The sequence below is a fragment of the Balaenoptera musculus genome, chromosome 16 (genome assembly GCF_009873245.2).
Source record: "Balaenoptera musculus isolate JJ_BM4_2016_0621 chromosome 16, mBalMus1.pri.v3, whole genome shotgun sequence".
Classification (NCBI taxonomy): Eukaryota; Metazoa; Chordata; class Mammalia; order Artiodactyla; family Balaenopteridae; genus Balaenoptera; species Balaenoptera musculus.
In genome coordinates, this window is record NC_045800.1 from 49,931,101 (window position 1) to 49,947,591 (window position 16,491).

Consider the following 16,491-nt stretch of genomic DNA (forward strand, 5'->3'; position numbering starts at 1 on the left):
AGATACATCTTGTTCATGGATTGGCAAACTCAGTGTTAAGATGCTTCAGTTCTTCCCCAAATTAATCTATAGCTTCAACACAATCCCAATCAAAATCCCAGTAGGCTTTTTTTGTAGAAATTGACAAACTGATTCTAAAATCCACGTGGAAATGCAAAGGTTATAGAACAGCCAAAACAACTTTGAAAAGAACAAAGTTGGAAGGCTAACAATATCTGACTTCAAGACTTATCAGTATAAAACTTAAGTAATCAAAATAGTGTGCTATTGGTGGAAAGATAGACAAATAGATCAATAAAACAGAAGGAAGTCCAGAAATAGAACATACATGTGGACAACTGATTTTGACAAAGGTGCAAAGGCAATTCAATGGAATAAGCTTTCCAACAACTAGTGCTTGAACAACTGGATAGTCATACAGCAAAAAACAAACAAAAAAACCCCAACTTCAAGCCATACCTCACGTTACATACAAAATTAACTCAAAATAGATCATAAACCCAAATTTAAAACCTAAAACTCTAAAACTTTTAGAATAACATGTAGGAGATAAATTTTTGTGACATTGGGTTAGGCAAAGATTTCCTAGAAATGACACCAAAAGCACAATTCATACAAGAATAAATGGATAAACTGGACTTCATTAAAATTTAAAACTTGTGCTCTTCAAAAGACCTGGGTAAAATAATGAAAAGACAAGTAAAAGACTACAACAAAGGCAAGCAAAAGACAAGCAACATTTTTGCAAAGCTTATAGTTGATAAAGAATTTTTACCCAGGGAGTTCCCTGGTGGCCTAGTGGTTAGGATTCTGGGCTTTCACTGCCGTGACCCATGTTCAGTCCCTGGTCTGGGAACTGAGCTCCTGCAAACTGCACAGCACAGCCAAAAAAAAAAAAGAAAAAAAAAGAAAGAGAAATAATCTTTACCCAGAACATAAAGAACTCTCAAAATTCAATAAAACAATCAAGTCAATTTTTTTAGGTAGGCAAAAGATTTCAATCGACACTTCATCAAAGAAGATATATAGTTGGCAATAAAGTACATAAAAGATGTTCAACACCATCAGTCAATAAGGAAATGCAAATTAAAACCACAATGACCCATTACTACACACCTATTAGAATGAACAAAATTAAAAAGAATGTCCATACCAAGTGTTGAGGTAGGTGTGGAAAAAACAGAACTCTCATACACTGCTGGTGGAAATGTAAAATGGTACAACTACTTTGGAAAACAGTTAGGCAGTTTCTTTATTTTTATTTTTTGGCAGTTTCTTTAAAAGTTAAACATATGCCTACCATATAATCCAGCTATTGACTCAGTTCCTAGGTATTTACTCATGAAAAAAGAAAGACTATGTAATGACTTATATTTGAATGTTTATAGAAGCTTTATTTATAATAGCCAAGAACTGGAAACAATCCAGATGTCCATCCACAGCTGAACAGATAAACAAATCACAGTATATTCATATAATATGTACTACTGATACACACAACCACATAGATACAACTCAAAGAATTTGCTAAGTTAAAGACGCCAAACAAAACAATGTACGTACTGCATGAGTCCATGTATATAAAACCATAGAGAATTCAAAGTAATCTCTACTGACAGAAAGCAGATTGATTGCCTGGAAGAATCGGGGGCAAGGATGAGGAGTCAGAAGAGATTACAGAGAGACAGCTGACGGTTTCATGACTGTGGTGATGGTTGCACGGGTTTCATGTCAAAACTCACCAATGTGAATGTGCATGCTTTAAAAAAGGGTAATTTCCTGTGTGAAAATTACAGCCCAAAAACCCTGCTAGGGCTTCCCTGGTGGCGCAGTGGTTGAGAATCTGCCTGCCAATACAGGGGACACGGGTTCGAGCCCTGGTCTAGGAAGATCCCACATGCTGCGGAGCAACTAGGCCCGTGAGCCACAACTACTGAGCCTGTGCATCTGGAGCCTGTGCTCCGCAGCAAGAGAGGCCACGATAGTGAGAGGCCCGCACACCGCGATGAAGAGTGACCCCCGCTCGCCACAACTAGAGAAAGCCCTCGCACAGAAACGAAGACCCAACACAGCCAAAAGTAAATAAATAAATAAATAAAAATTTAAGAATGGTCATTCCAATTTAAAAAAAAAAAAAAAATTTTTTTTTAAGCTAACACTCTGAATCACATTTGAAAAGCACTAACTCTGGACTTTCCTGGTGACACAGTGGTTCCTGCCTGCCAATGCAGGGGACACGGGTTCAAGCCCTGGTCCGGGAAGATTCCACATGCCGTGAACCAACTAAGCACATGTGCCACAACTACTGAGCCTGCGCTCTAGAGCCTGTGAGCCACAACTACTGAAGCCCACGTGCCTAAATCCCGTGCTTCACAAGAGAAGCCACCACAATGAGAAGACCGCTCAACGCAACAAAGAGTAGACCCCGCTCTCCGCAACTAGAGAAAAGCCCACGCACAGCGACGAAGACCCAATGCAGCCAAAAAATAAATAATTAATTAATTATTTTTTAAAAAAGAAAACCACTAACTCTGAAGTATCCTATTAACTGCATCTGACACAACTCTTACATTTCTGTGGATGAACCAAAAGTGGGCATAGCATGCTAGTAAAAAAGCCCAAGAAATATAGTTGAGAATCTTAGCATGTGATCTCTTAGGAGCTTCAACTTATTTTATTTGGGACCAGATTCTTTTCACTAGAAAAACTGTTAAAATAATCTTAGTCCACTTAAAACACATTTAGCATTTAACAAAATCTAAAACCATCTATAAGAATTCAGAAAATTATTTATGCAGACTGGAGAATAAAGTTAAAATTCAGTATCAAGATCCAAAGTTCCTGAGTTATTCTCAATAACTCAACCTATAAAAGCACCAAATATAGTAATCTTACACAAATTCTGAGGAAAATTTTTGACCAAATTTTTCTTCTTCATTAAAAAACTTAAATTATCTAACAATAAACCTGCAGAAACATCTCTTTCAACCCTGAAACATTTTTTTCAACCCTTACTTGCCCTCTGAATACATTTGCTATGGACTTCCCTGGTGGCGCCGTGGTTGGGAATCCGCCTGCCAGTGCAAGGGACACGGGTTCGAGCCCTGGTCTGGTAAGATCCCACATGCTGTGGAGCAACTGGGCCCATGCGCCCTAACTACTAAGCCTGCACTTTACAGCCCGCAAGCCACGAATGCTAAGCCCACGCGCCACAACTACTGAAGCCCGCGCACCTAGAGCCCATGCTCCGCAACAAGAGAAGCCACAGCAATGAGAAGCCCGCACACCGCATCGAAGAGTAACCCCTGCTTGCCTTGACAACAGAAAAGCCCGCACGCAGCAACGAAGACCCAACGCAGCCAAAAATAAATAAATAAATAAATATTTAAAAATAAATAAATACATTTGCTATAGTAGCTGCTGGAAAACTTTCTATTAGTTTCCAAAACTGATAATCACTGACATTTACTCATTACTGGCATTTAGCAACCTTAACTATAGCTTTAAATGCTGTTTAATTTGTTATACCTTCAACCAGGAGTTAGCATCTTTTTAGCATCATTTCTGTAGTTAGGAATGCAATTTAGTGAAAAGTATTTCCCACTAAAATTGTAGCAGTTTATCTAGTTATTTTCACTATTTTACTCTCTCTTCATTCCAAAGTGTATAGCATTTTGAACCTAAAACATACTCCTTTTACTACTGCACTCAAAATAAATTAATGATATTTAGTTCATGGAAATTGTGTGAGTGTGTGTATAAAATTCATCAGGCATTCTTCCATGTAGTATGCTTCTGAGAATGAAATTTATACACACACTCACACTCACACACGCATATTTGAGTTCAGGAAGTATGTTATTACATTATACAAAGCAGTAAGTAAATTCCGTAAATTCTGTATCAATGTTAACTTTTAACACTCATGTATAGATGATAGCTTAGTAACTTGATAAAATGTTTATCTCAACAGTGATTCTGGCTACAGTCATTTTTCTATTTCTGGCTTATTCAATGATAAGCTGCTTTTAACTACATGCAAAAAATATTTTTAGGTAATCCCTAATAATTACAAATTAACCTCAAAGGATTGTAGGCAAAATGTTAGGCAGATGTCAGTATCTGTTTCAGTTACTTACAGAGATCTATATTTCACTTTTATATTCAATTACACATTTTCCCCACAAATGGCAGCTTCTTTGCTTATATTAAAACTAGCGGACTTCCCTGGTGACGCAGTAGTTAAGAATCCTCCTGCCAATGCAGGGGACATGGGTTCAAGCCCTGGTCCAGGAAGATCCCACATGCTGTGGAGCAACTAAGCCCATGCGCCACAACTACTGCGCCTGCGCTCCAGAGCCCACGAGCCACAACTACTGAGCCCGTGTGCCACAATTACTGAATCTCGCGTGCCTAGAGCCCGTGCTCCACAACAAGAGAAGCCACCGCAATGAGAAGCCCGAGCACCACAACGAAGAGCAGCCCCCGCTCACCGCAATTAGAGAAAGCCCGAGCGCAGCAATGAATACCCAACGCAGCCAAAAATTAATAAATAAATAAATTTATTTAAAAAAAAAAACTAGCAATGTCTTATATAAATAAAGGTCTTACCTGAACGCTTATCCTCTAGGTGTGTCGCTAAATCTGACATCTTCACAAAGGAGGGTGTGTTTTTTTGAAATTTTGCTTTAAATGTAATTGCCCTTATATCATCATCAAACAGGCACTCACAAGATGACCATGGTGTCGTATGCAATTCTAGGTTCTCTAGGATGCAATTGCGCTGAACAAGAAGATATTTAAATTCCCAAATACAATCTTAAACAAAACAAAAACAAAAAGTTACCAAAAAGGAAATTATCTAGGCTCAAAATCAGATTAAATAGATTGACCTGATTAAATCAGTTAAATACAACTTTCATCACATTAAGGAATTTGGATATAAAGAGGCAAAATATCAATGTTGTATTAAGGCAATAAGATAAGAACGCTAGAGATAATTTTAACAAAAATTTTTCTAAAGATTACTTGGTCTTCTAAACAGTCATAATTTATCATAACCAACTGCTTTTCAAAGTAGCAAACTCGCATTTTGATATCTGCAGAAAAGATATTTTAAAATAATGGCATAGAAATGGACGTCTGCCATAATCAATATTACTCATTGATTTTTCAACACCTTAGTTTTCTTTTATATTTATTTATTTATTTATTTAGTTGCACTGGGTCTTAGTTGAGGCAGGTGGGCTTCCTTAGTTGTGGCTCTCGGGCTCCTTAGTTGTGGCATATGGGCTCCTTAGTTGCAGCTTGAGAGCTCTTTAGTTGTGACATACGAACTGTTAGTTGCGGCATGCATGTAGGATCTAGTTCCCTGACCAGGGATAGAACCTGGGCCCACTGCATTGGGAGTGCAGAGTCTTAACCACTGTGCCACCAGGGAAGTCCCCTTAGTTTTCTTATTTAGCTAATTTTTCCACAACAAAAATAAAAGCATTTAGACTCAGTTGCTCCTATTTTTAATTCCCTTAGTAATAATTCTGAACCACAGTAGCACAGACCTTCTTGCCAAATAATCAGACTATATATTAATAGATTCAACTTTAAAACTATATCAAAACAAAAAGAGGTCTCTTAGCACTAAGTTTTCTAATGACAGTTGTCTTTTTAGTTTCCCACATACTTCAGGCCATAAATCTAATTCACACACCCTACCAGCTTCCTCATTTTCTTTCATTGGACAGCTTTTTTTTTGTGGACAGTCTTAAAACAAGTCAATACGTCTGTATAGACAGAGCATCATTAGAAAGAACTAAAGCATATATATTCCAAGCTGTTGCTTAAAACCAATCACTATTTTAAAATAGCTTTCTTGCCTTGTTATAAAATACATGCTTAGAAATCACAGATAAGCAAAGAAATAAATGGCAGCTATAATCAACACCTCAAAATAAACACAGTTAATATTTTAGTGGCCATCTAGTTGTTCTCAATTTGTTTGATTTTTACTTATGTCAACTATATTTTTACATGTCATTAAGTATTATTCTACATTATTTTAAAATACTGCGTAATATATCATTGCACAGATATACCAAAATCTTAAAAATTATTAGAGTAATCCTCTCTTTTGGGGCATGTTTCTTATTTTTCACTATTATAAATAGTACTGTGATAAAATATTTTTAGCTACATCTTTATGCACAACCGTGATAAATTCCTATTAATTATAATTGTTAGGCCAAAGGTATTCCAAATTCTAAGGCTTTCATATGCATTGTCAATTGTCCTCAAGAAAGGTTTTACCCCGAAACTAATACACTGTAAGTCAATTATACTTCAGTTAGAAAAACAAAAAAGAAAAAGAAAGGTTTGCCAATTTACATCTTCAGTAGTTTAGGAGAGTGGCTATTTCCCCATATCTTCTCTATTGATTTCTTAGGAGAAAAATCAGCTGTGATTATTATTTTATTTGTCTGTCTTCCATTACTAGTAAGAGTAACTATTTTCATACATTTATTGGCCACTTTAATTTCCTCTTTGGGTACTTGCCTGTTCATATCTACTGCCCATTTATTCTTACAAGTATTTGTCTTTTGCATATGGCATTACTTTCTGACAAAATGCAATTTTTTTCTGGTTTTTCACTTGCATTTTAATTTTGTATATAGTGATTTTTAGTTGATTTTTAATGCAGTTTTTTGTTGCTATATTTTATTTAACCTACTAGTCTTTGGGTTCCAAATAAGTTCACTTATATTTTCTTCTAGTACTCATTGCTCCTTTTTTAAAATATTTGAATTTCTAATGCACCTGGAATTTATTTTGGCACAAATATAAAGTATAAGTTTAATTCTTATTTTTTTCTCAAATTGTTAGCTAGATATTCCAAATATTATCTACTTTATAAAGGAAAAAAATTTGCTTTAATTTTTAAATTATAAAATAAAATATACTTTTTGTAAAATATTTAGACAGTAAAAGAAAAGTAATAGGTAAGATAAGATTGCCCATGTTTCAATAAAATGGATAATGGGTACTTCAGTTGATTATATTATTCTGTCTATATGTTTGAAGTTTTTTAAAAAATATATTTATTCATTTATTTATTTTTGGCTGCATTGGGTCTTTGCTGCTGTGCTCAGGCTTTCTCTAGTTGTGGCGAGCGGGGGCTACTCTTCGTTGCGGTGCACGGGCTTCTCATTGCAGTGGCTTCTCTTGTTATGGAGCATGGGCTCTAGGCACACAGGCTTCAGTAGTTGTGGCACGAGGGCCCAGCAGTTGTGGCTCACGGGCTCTAGAGCGCAGGCTCAGTACTTGTGGCGCACAGGCTTAATTGCTCCACGGCATGTGGGATCCTCCTGGACCAGGGCTCGAACCCATGTCCCCTGCATTGGCAGGCAGATTCTTAACTACTGCGTCACCAGGGAAGTCCCTGTTTGAAGTTTTTTATACTAAAAGGTTTAAAAAATAAATGCAGACTCCATACATGCATAAAATTCAAACTAAAGGTATAAAGAAAAAATAAAAAGCACATAATACTACTATATAGAAATAGCCACTGCTAGCATTTTAGTATCTGTATTTCCAGATTTTTTAAATATTTATTTATTTATTTATTTATTTTTGGCTGTGTTGGGTCTTCCTTGCTGTGCACAGGCTTTCTCTAGTTGTGGTGAATGGGGGGCTAATCTTCGTTGCGGTGCATGGGCTTCTCGTTGCAGTGGCTTCTCTTGTTGCGGAGCACGGGCTCTAGGCACGCAGGCTTCAGTAGCTGCAGCACGCGGGCTCAGCAGTTGTGGCTCGCAGGCTCTAGAGAGCAGGCTCAGTAGTTGTGGCGCATGGGCTTAGTTGCTCCACGGCATGTGGGATCTTCCCAGACCAGGGATCGAACCTGTGTCCCCTGCATTGGCAGGCAGATTCTCAACCACTGCACCACCAGGGAAGTCCCTGTATTTCCAGATATTTTAATGTGTATATACATACTTATATATCCACTTTTATTAAAATGGGATCCTATTATACATGAAGTTTTATAACCTACCTTTTTTTTTTTAATTTTTATTTATTTATTTATTTATGGCTGTGTTGGGTCTTCGTTTTCTGTGCGAGGGCTTTCTCTACTTGTGGCGAGCGGGGGTCACTCTTCATCGCAGTGCGCGGGCCTCTCACTGTCGTGGCTTCTCTTGTTGTGGAGCACAGGCTCCAGACGCGCAGGCTCAGTAATTGTGGCTCACGGGCCCAGTTGCTCTGCGGCATGTGGGATCTTCCCAGACCAGGGCTCGAACCCGTGTCCCCTGCATTGGCAGGCAGATTCTCAACCACTGCGCCACCAGGGAAGCCCCTATAACCTACTTTTTTAAACTAAATATTCTATAATGTACACCTCTCCAGGCTAGTGAACATACACATCTTTGATAGTGAATATCTTTGTGTGTCTACCAGACCACAAATAACCCCCTTAACTGTTCCCTCACCCTCTGAAATAAGCTCAGATACTCCAACTGGTACTTTTTTTTCTTTTTTTTTTTTGGCCGCTTAGTGCAGCATGAGGGATCTTAGTTCCCATACCCCCTGCAATGGAAGTGCAGAGTCCTAACCACTGGACCGACAGGGAACTGCCTACTTTTTGACCCTGTCCTCCAGGCCACAGCTGACTGAATCAAATTCAATCTGGGCAATCAGATTCTCTTTGCTGGGAATTTAGAAATGGAACTGGTCTCTTAAAAGGAAAAGTAAAATAGGAGCTACAGAGTAACCATCTGCTTTCCATAAGGTTGAGAAGCAGGGAAAGTCTAGACTGAATGAATAAAGCAGATCCATGGAGATGGTGCCTGGGACCCAAAAAGCTTTACAGCTCCTAGTTCCAAGTCCCCCTGAAACCCATCACTCTTGTCCTATGTACTATGACATACTCCTGTATACTTCCAATATATCCCCCTTAATTGTTTAAGTTAACCATGATAGAGTTCTAGTTTTAACTACAAGCCCTCAGTGTCCAAGTTCAAATATAATTTCTTAATACATCCAATGGATGCAAAACCTTCATGTGCATGCATTTTTAACTTTGTGATTCTTTTCTTATCATTTGAAACAAGCCAAGTTATTTCCTTCTCAAATTTGAGTCTTTTACTCCTTAAAGACAGTGGGAACTTTGAATGGCTGCCTGATCTGGGTTTTGTTTTGTTTTGTTTTTTCTGGCCATGCTGAGGGGCATGCGGGATCTTAGTTCCCTGACCAGGGACTGAAACCATGCCCCCTACAGCGGAAGCACGCAGTCTTAACCACTGGACCACTACGGAAGTCCTCTGATCTGTACTTTATTCTTCATTCATTCATAAAGAAAATATCTACTAGCACAGGCAGTGCTGTGTGATGGGGATACAATGGTGAACAAGCTAGTCAGGGTGCTTTTATTCACAGACTTTACAACCTACTGGGAAATTTAGTTAATTACCAAGCAAGCAAATAAGCTGGATCATCTGTCTGTGTTAGGTGGCATGAGTGCTATACAAAGAGTGACCTGGGACTTCCCTGGTAGCGCAGTGGTTAAGAATCTTCCCTGGTGGCGCAGTGGTTAAGAATCTGCCTGCCAATGCAGGGAACACGGGTTCAAGCCCTGGTCCAGGAAGATCCCACATACCGCGGAGCAGCTAAGCCCGTGCTCCACAACTACTGAACCTGCGCTCTAGAGCCTGCGAGCCACAACTACTGAAGCCCGTGCACCTAGAGCCCGTGCTCCGCAACAAGAGAAGCCACCGCAATAAGAAGCCCGTGCACCGCAACGAAGAGTAGCCCCCGCTCGCCGCAACTAGAGAAAGCCCCCTCGCAGCAACGAAGACCCAATGCAGCCAAGAAAAAACAAAGAGTGACCTGATAGGGAGTGATTATGTATATTCATGTGTGAGGCCTCTCTGTGGAAATGAAATTGGAGAGCCATCCATGTGGGAGAGCTGGAGGAAAAAGCACTCTAGGCAGGGGAAACATGTAAATTCAAGATCGCAAGGCAGGAAAAAGGCTGGCATGTTCAAGTAGCAGAAAGGAGTTAAGCTAGTAGGTCTGAGGGAGACTGACCAGTACTGAGACAATTCGTGATACAATTCTATATTTGAATCATGAATTAAGGGCAGGTACGGATATCAAACCTCCATGCAGACATAACTGTGATTTTGCATGAAGTATAATTATAAAGGTTGAGATCATTTGTATTACTCTGTGCTTAATTAGTAATGTCATGAGAGTACTTTATTGTAATGTTTTATTTTTTAAATATTAGACTTCTATTAAATGATTTCAGGAGAATATTGCATTGGAAAGGCATTTAGTTCTGAATAGCTTATTTTATGCATACTCAATTCCCAAGAAGTGTAATTTATGTCCCTAGCCCACCCTCATTAGGACCTAAACTGTGACCAATGCTTGCTACACATGAGGCATACCAAATTCCTACTAACAACGCATATTTCTAAAAAACGCAAATTGGGGATTAGTCTCTTATTATTCTTCTCTAAAACATTGACTCTGTTATCTCCAGTATTCAGTAATGACTGCTTGACGATCATTTCTGATTATATCACCTAAATGTGAGTTTGTTTTCCTTGGGAACAAAGTAAAACCAGGGCCCAGTACAGAAAGAATAATACAGAGAATGCCTTAAGAAAAAAAAAGATATACTAAATGAATAGACAGAATGCTAACAATTTGTGAAAGTAGAATCACTTACTTAAATGATTCTTCAAAATTGGTATTTTCCCATTTTAGAAAGAATGATCTTGAGGTATTAAGGTAGATATTAAAACTTAAAAAACAATGATTATAAATAAATATGCTGAATGAATGAACAAAGAACAACTATACCTTAATTCCTGGATTCATAAATTTTCAATATTAACCTAAATATCACAGAATTATCTAGAGATAACTACAATTCCTCTTCTATTAACCAAATAACTATTAGTTTTAAAAGGATATTCATATTAAGCATGGAGCAATCTGCTTTGCTACAGCTCCACTGTAACTGGAATGACACCTTCGACCTACATTCTGCTCAGCATGCAGTAGACTCATGTTCCTGGCCGTGACATGGTGGTCAACAACGATGGTTTGTCTATCATCGACACATGTTTCAGATTTCTCAACCAAACAAATGTTTGTCACTGCTTGATCTTAACATAAAAGTCAAAAGTCAAATCCTAGTTATGGGCTATTAATGATTAAGAGAGACGATGTGATAGATCTTATCTTTAGATAACTATTTTGAAATAGAAGTTTGCAAAGAAACATTAACTCTTTCAGGTAAAAAAGAATGGGTCACATACTTAATCTTTGAATTAATTTAGCAGAGTAAAATAACTCATAAGCCAGTAATTAAACTGTTTCTGATTGTTGCAGCTAAAGGATCTCACAATATCAAAAAGAAGATGTTATACTATTTTATTGAAACATCAATTCCATTTAATTCAATACATCATAAGTGATTAACTTATGCTTTAAAGAAAAATGTAATCATGTGTCATACTTTAAACATGAACATTCTATGGATGGCTAATAGTCCACACTTTTAAAACAACTGGAATAAAAACCTGGGGCACAGTAATTTATTAAACAGTAACACTGCGACTTGAAAGAGTTAATGCAACTCCCCTAACATCTGCCCTATAACCAGAGAGAAGTTTATTTATCAGAGTACTTTGGCTGAATAAAAATTGTAGAAGCGTCTCCAGAATTAAATTTTTAAACAACATTATCCAAAGAAGGTAAGATCTTCACTATAAAGGTAAAGTAGTATACCTGGGAATAAACAGAAGATTTTATTTTGCTACCATTAATTGTAGAGGACTTTTTAGATCACTGAATTGCTTACAGGAGGTATAAAATTATAACAGAAGAAATCTGCAAAAGAATATTCAATCATGATCAATTATATTTCAAACGTAGTCTGATCTCCAGAGTCTTTTCATCTTAGGCTCATAAGCATTAATCATTTACCTAACTATAAATAGATTAAATGCTTTTTGGTGTATTTACCTTTTTTCCTTTGAAGTTGAGGGTACCAGGCTGCTCCAGGACCCCATAATACAAGCACATAATGTTGACCTTGGGCCTGTTCCACTGTTAACATAACTTTCCTTTGCTTCTGTCCTCTATAACTGTATAATGCCTCTGGAAAAGGAAAAGGAATATTTCAGTTGGCATTACTCTATTACATGTGATACCGTACTTCAGTGTCTAATGATATCTACTGATAACCAAATGGTACACTAAGACGGTCCTGTATCTTAATTTTTTTAATTGAAGTATAGTTGATTTACAATATGGTGTTAGTTTCAGGTGTACAGCACAATTCAGAAGAATATACATATATATATTCTTCTTCAGATTCTCTTCCCTTATAAGTTATTACAAAATATTGAGTATAGTTCCCTGTGCTATACAGTAGGTCCTTATTGTATCTTAATTTTTTTATAACCTAAAATTAAGGAGGCACCCAAAATGTTTACCTGTCAGTATAATGATATCAACAACTCTTAGAACTGCATGGACTAACACGTCTGGTTGAAGCTGCTCCAATTCTACAAATTCTATACTGCTCATTTTCTGAAGCTGCCTCCGAGGAAGATCTCTGAGATAGGAATGTTTTGAAGACACATATGCCAGTAAGTCTTGAAGTACAGTATCACTAACCATACTGGAATCTAAGAAAGAAAGAAAAAAAAAAGACCACATGTACAAAAAATGGAAACATTATATTTTCCTGATAACATGATATCTTCTTAGAACTGTTTTTTATGTTGTAAAGTGTGATTAAATGTAAAACATGTTTTCATTTCTATAAAACATGTAGCTTATTCTTGAATCAGTTTAGATGCCAAAATAAGCTTGATATTTTTAACCAATGGAAATGGAATTATTTACCATCTCCAAAAAACTTGCCCTGCTCCCTTACTTCTCTATTTTGTTAATAATATCATTTTTCCACCAATTAACCAAGACCAATATTTCAATTATTTTTTGATTCCTCCATTACCCTGTTGTATCCAACCAGTTCCCTAACTCCTGGAGTCTCATTTGATCACGTCTTCCTCAACTATCCCAACCACTGCTATTCTTCCTCAAGACTGTTAGCATTTCTCATCTGAAATACTCGAAGACTCCACTAACTGGCTCTCCCAGAACATGCCTTATTCTTTCCCACTGCTAAGCCTCTGCCTTCACTATATTCACTGGCTATAATGCTGTCATCCTCCTCTCTCCCCATCCAAATACTACACAGAAAAACAACCACTATAGACTCCCAGTGATTTCTCCTTCCCCTGAACTTAGTTTTTATCTCTAACTCTCATTTGGCATTTGTGCATGCACTACTTTATATTTATCTTGATTGTTAGATCGATTATGTAATTCTTAAGTCATTATGCTACTTAGATGTTTTTCTCTCTTGTCTCAATTTTTTTCCTCATTTTTATATGTACTTTACATACAATAAAATACACATTTTAAATGTACAGATTGATGAGTTTTGCTGATTAAAATTTAATTTCCCTGAAGGAAAGGGAGGTATGTTTGAATAAATGACTGACTGTTGACGGAAAATAAGATCTTAGCAAAAAACAGGAGTACTTTTTAAAAAGCAGAGTCTATTAACTGATTTCAATAGAAAAAAATAAATGATTCTTCTTTCCTTCTCCCAGTATCATTTTCATCCTAACGTATTTCTTGTGCCACACTAAAGCCTCATTATTCACTCACTCATCAGTAGACCATCCACTACGTGCCAGGCATTATACCAGGTGCTAGGGACACAAAGACATGAACCCAAGGCTGAAGAAATTATCAACCTAGAGGTTGATAACCAACAATGGGCTTAGGGTATATGCAGTATATGTAAGCATTCCTAGGAGCACACCAAAAGAACTGCCCCGGGAAGTTGGAAGAGGCTTTACTGAGGAAATATTTAGCAAGGTTTTGGAAAAATGCCTAATAAAAGGTTTCTAGGTAGTAACTGGGAAGGAAAGTATATTTCCAGGTAAAGAGAAGGGGCTGGTAATACTTTATGTACCTTAGACGCTTTTGATATTCTGATAAAGCATAGAGACCCATTATCAGAATAATTTTTTTTTTAATGAATAGAGTTTATTTATTTATTTATTTATTTATTTTTGGCTGTGTTGGGTCTTCGTTGCTGCGTGTGGGCTTTCTCTAGTTGCGGCGAGCGGGGGCTACTCTTCGTTGCGGTGTGCAGGCTTCTAATTGCGGTGTCTTCTCTTATTGTGGAGCACGGGCTCTAGGTGCGCGGGCTTCATTAGTTGTGGCTCACGGGCTCTAGAGAGCAGGCTCAGCAGTTGTGGCACACGAGCTTAGTTGCTCTGTGGCATGTGGGATCTCCCCAGACTGGGGCTCGAACCTGTGTCCCCTGCAGTAGCAGGCGGATTCTTAGCCACTGCGCCACCAGGGAAGTCCCCAGAATAATATTTTTATAACAGCTTTATTGGAATATAATTCACATACATAAAGTTCACCCTTTTAAAGTGTACAATTCAGTGTTTTTTACAGTATTTCACAAAGTTGTGTAACTATTACCATTATCTAATTTTAGAACATTTTTATTACAGAATAATATTTTTAAGTTCATGAAATGAAATAGGATAGTAAAACCAATTATATGGAAATACAGTAATCAAAATATTTTTAAAACTGGGGATAAGCTATGAGCCTCATTAAAACATTAAATAACAAGATATAGCAGAGTATGCAGCAACTACTATAATTTCAAAGTATGCCAAAGTATCATGGGCATAAATGATATTCAAGTTATCTTCAACAACTGTAATGTGATATTAAAATATATGTGTTTTCCATTGGTGACCAAGTCACAAGTATTGATAATATTACTGAGGATTGTCACCTTATTCATAATGGAAGGAAATGCTAATTTTCAATAAGCAATTAGTGAAAACAAAGATGTAATATCTTACTGTTACCAGAGATGGAGGTGGGGGGAGGAGGAACTGGATGAAGACAGTCTAAAGGTACAAAGTTCCAGTTATAAGATAAATAAGTACTAGGGGTGTAATGTACAACATGATAAATAAAATTAACACTGCTGTACATTATATATGAAAATGGTTAAGAGAGTAAATCCGAAGGGTTCTTATCACAAGGAAAAAGAATATTTTTCTATTTCTTTAATTTTGTATCTATATGAGATGAGAGATATTCACTAAACTTACTGTGATAATAATTTCATGATGTACGTAAGTCAAATTATTATGCTGTATGCCTTAAACTTATACAGTGCTGTATGTCAATTATATCTCAATAAAACTGTAAGGAAAAAAAAGATGTAAGGTCTTCCCATCCAAGTTTATGGACGCATTAACGTAGAGGAATCAATTTTCATAGACGAAAGAGTAGGAAGAACTTTTAGAAGGCTAGTGACCATCCAGCAGATGAAAGGACTAGAAACCAGGCAAGACTGCTTGAAGGGGAAAACGGTGATAGATTTGTGAACTAGTTCTGAGGTAGAATCCAAGAAGCAATTAGATGTGGAGGGTAAAGAAAAGACTGCAGAAGACATCAAGATTTCTGGCACAGCTGAGTGGATGGATAAAAACAAATGTTCTAAAGCTTTTAGAATCTGATACATGAAATCTATTCTAATTAAGGTCACTCAATTCCTAAATGAATTTTATAAAATAATGGTGATAGCATAACAAAGATAATGAGCATAAGAGAAAAGAACAGACAGTATGAAAGATGAATGAGAAAAAGGGGAAGAGTGGGGATAAGGAGACCAATTAGGTTACAGCAAAACCCAACTCCAGATATCTCCTTCCGCAGCTCCAGTTTATTCACCAGGCCTCCTGATTCCTCCTTCACAATATTTCCAGCACATTTGGAATCAGAAAAACGGTTCAATTCTGACTTTGTCAATAATGACTCCTCTGAACTTGTACTTAACATCTCTGGGCTTTATTCTTTATCTACAATAAGAGCTTTTTTGGGGGAAAAAAGATTGCTAATATCAAATGATTTGCTTATTCTTACTTCATAAAAATTTGTACAGAAACATCTGATTACTTAGATTTCAAATAAAACAGCCTACTTCATGAAAACATTGTGTTAAAACTTAGATTTATATACTTAATTTAATAATATTTAAGATAAATTTATATCCTGTCACATTACCAGGACTAGGTTTGTAAAATTTATAACACCATACTGTAATGAGGAAAGAACAAGAGCACAATACACATATTGATCAAAAGTAAGAAGGCTCTCATGAGTTGTAACACCTTGCAAAAACAAAAAAACAAAAAAAACTCTTAACTAAACTAACCAAATTGACTTATTCTTTCAGAAGAAAAACAATTGCAATATTAGCAAAGTATCAACTGTTAACTATTTCCCTAAATCAAACAAAAAAAGCCTTAGAACATACTTTATTTAGCTCCTAACTTGTGTAACCTGTGAAAAACAAGGCAATATAAATTC

General features: G+C 36.8%; 1 protein-coding gene across 6 annotated transcripts in view; it reads right to left on the reverse strand.

The window, feature by feature from the left end:
* Positions 1–16,491, reverse strand: part of SHLD2 (shieldin complex subunit 2) — a 96,179-nt gene that overhangs the window by 15,471 nt on the left and 64,217 nt on the right. For 4 of the 6 annotated variants that reach the window (XM_036829221.1, XM_036829222.1, XM_036829223.1 and 1 more), the window contains 3 exons: positions 12,498–12,692; positions 12,025–12,159; positions 4,612–4,818 (listed from right to left, as the gene is read on the reverse strand). In XM_036829221.1, coding sequence (XP_036685116.1) covers positions 4,612–4,818; positions 12,025–12,159; positions 12,498–12,692 — 537 coding nt within the window. Of the gene's footprint in view, positions 1–4,611; positions 4,819–12,024; positions 12,160–12,497; positions 12,693–16,491 lie in introns of those variants that run through there. The other 2 variants (XM_036829226.1, XM_036829225.1) reach the window with 2 other exon arrangements.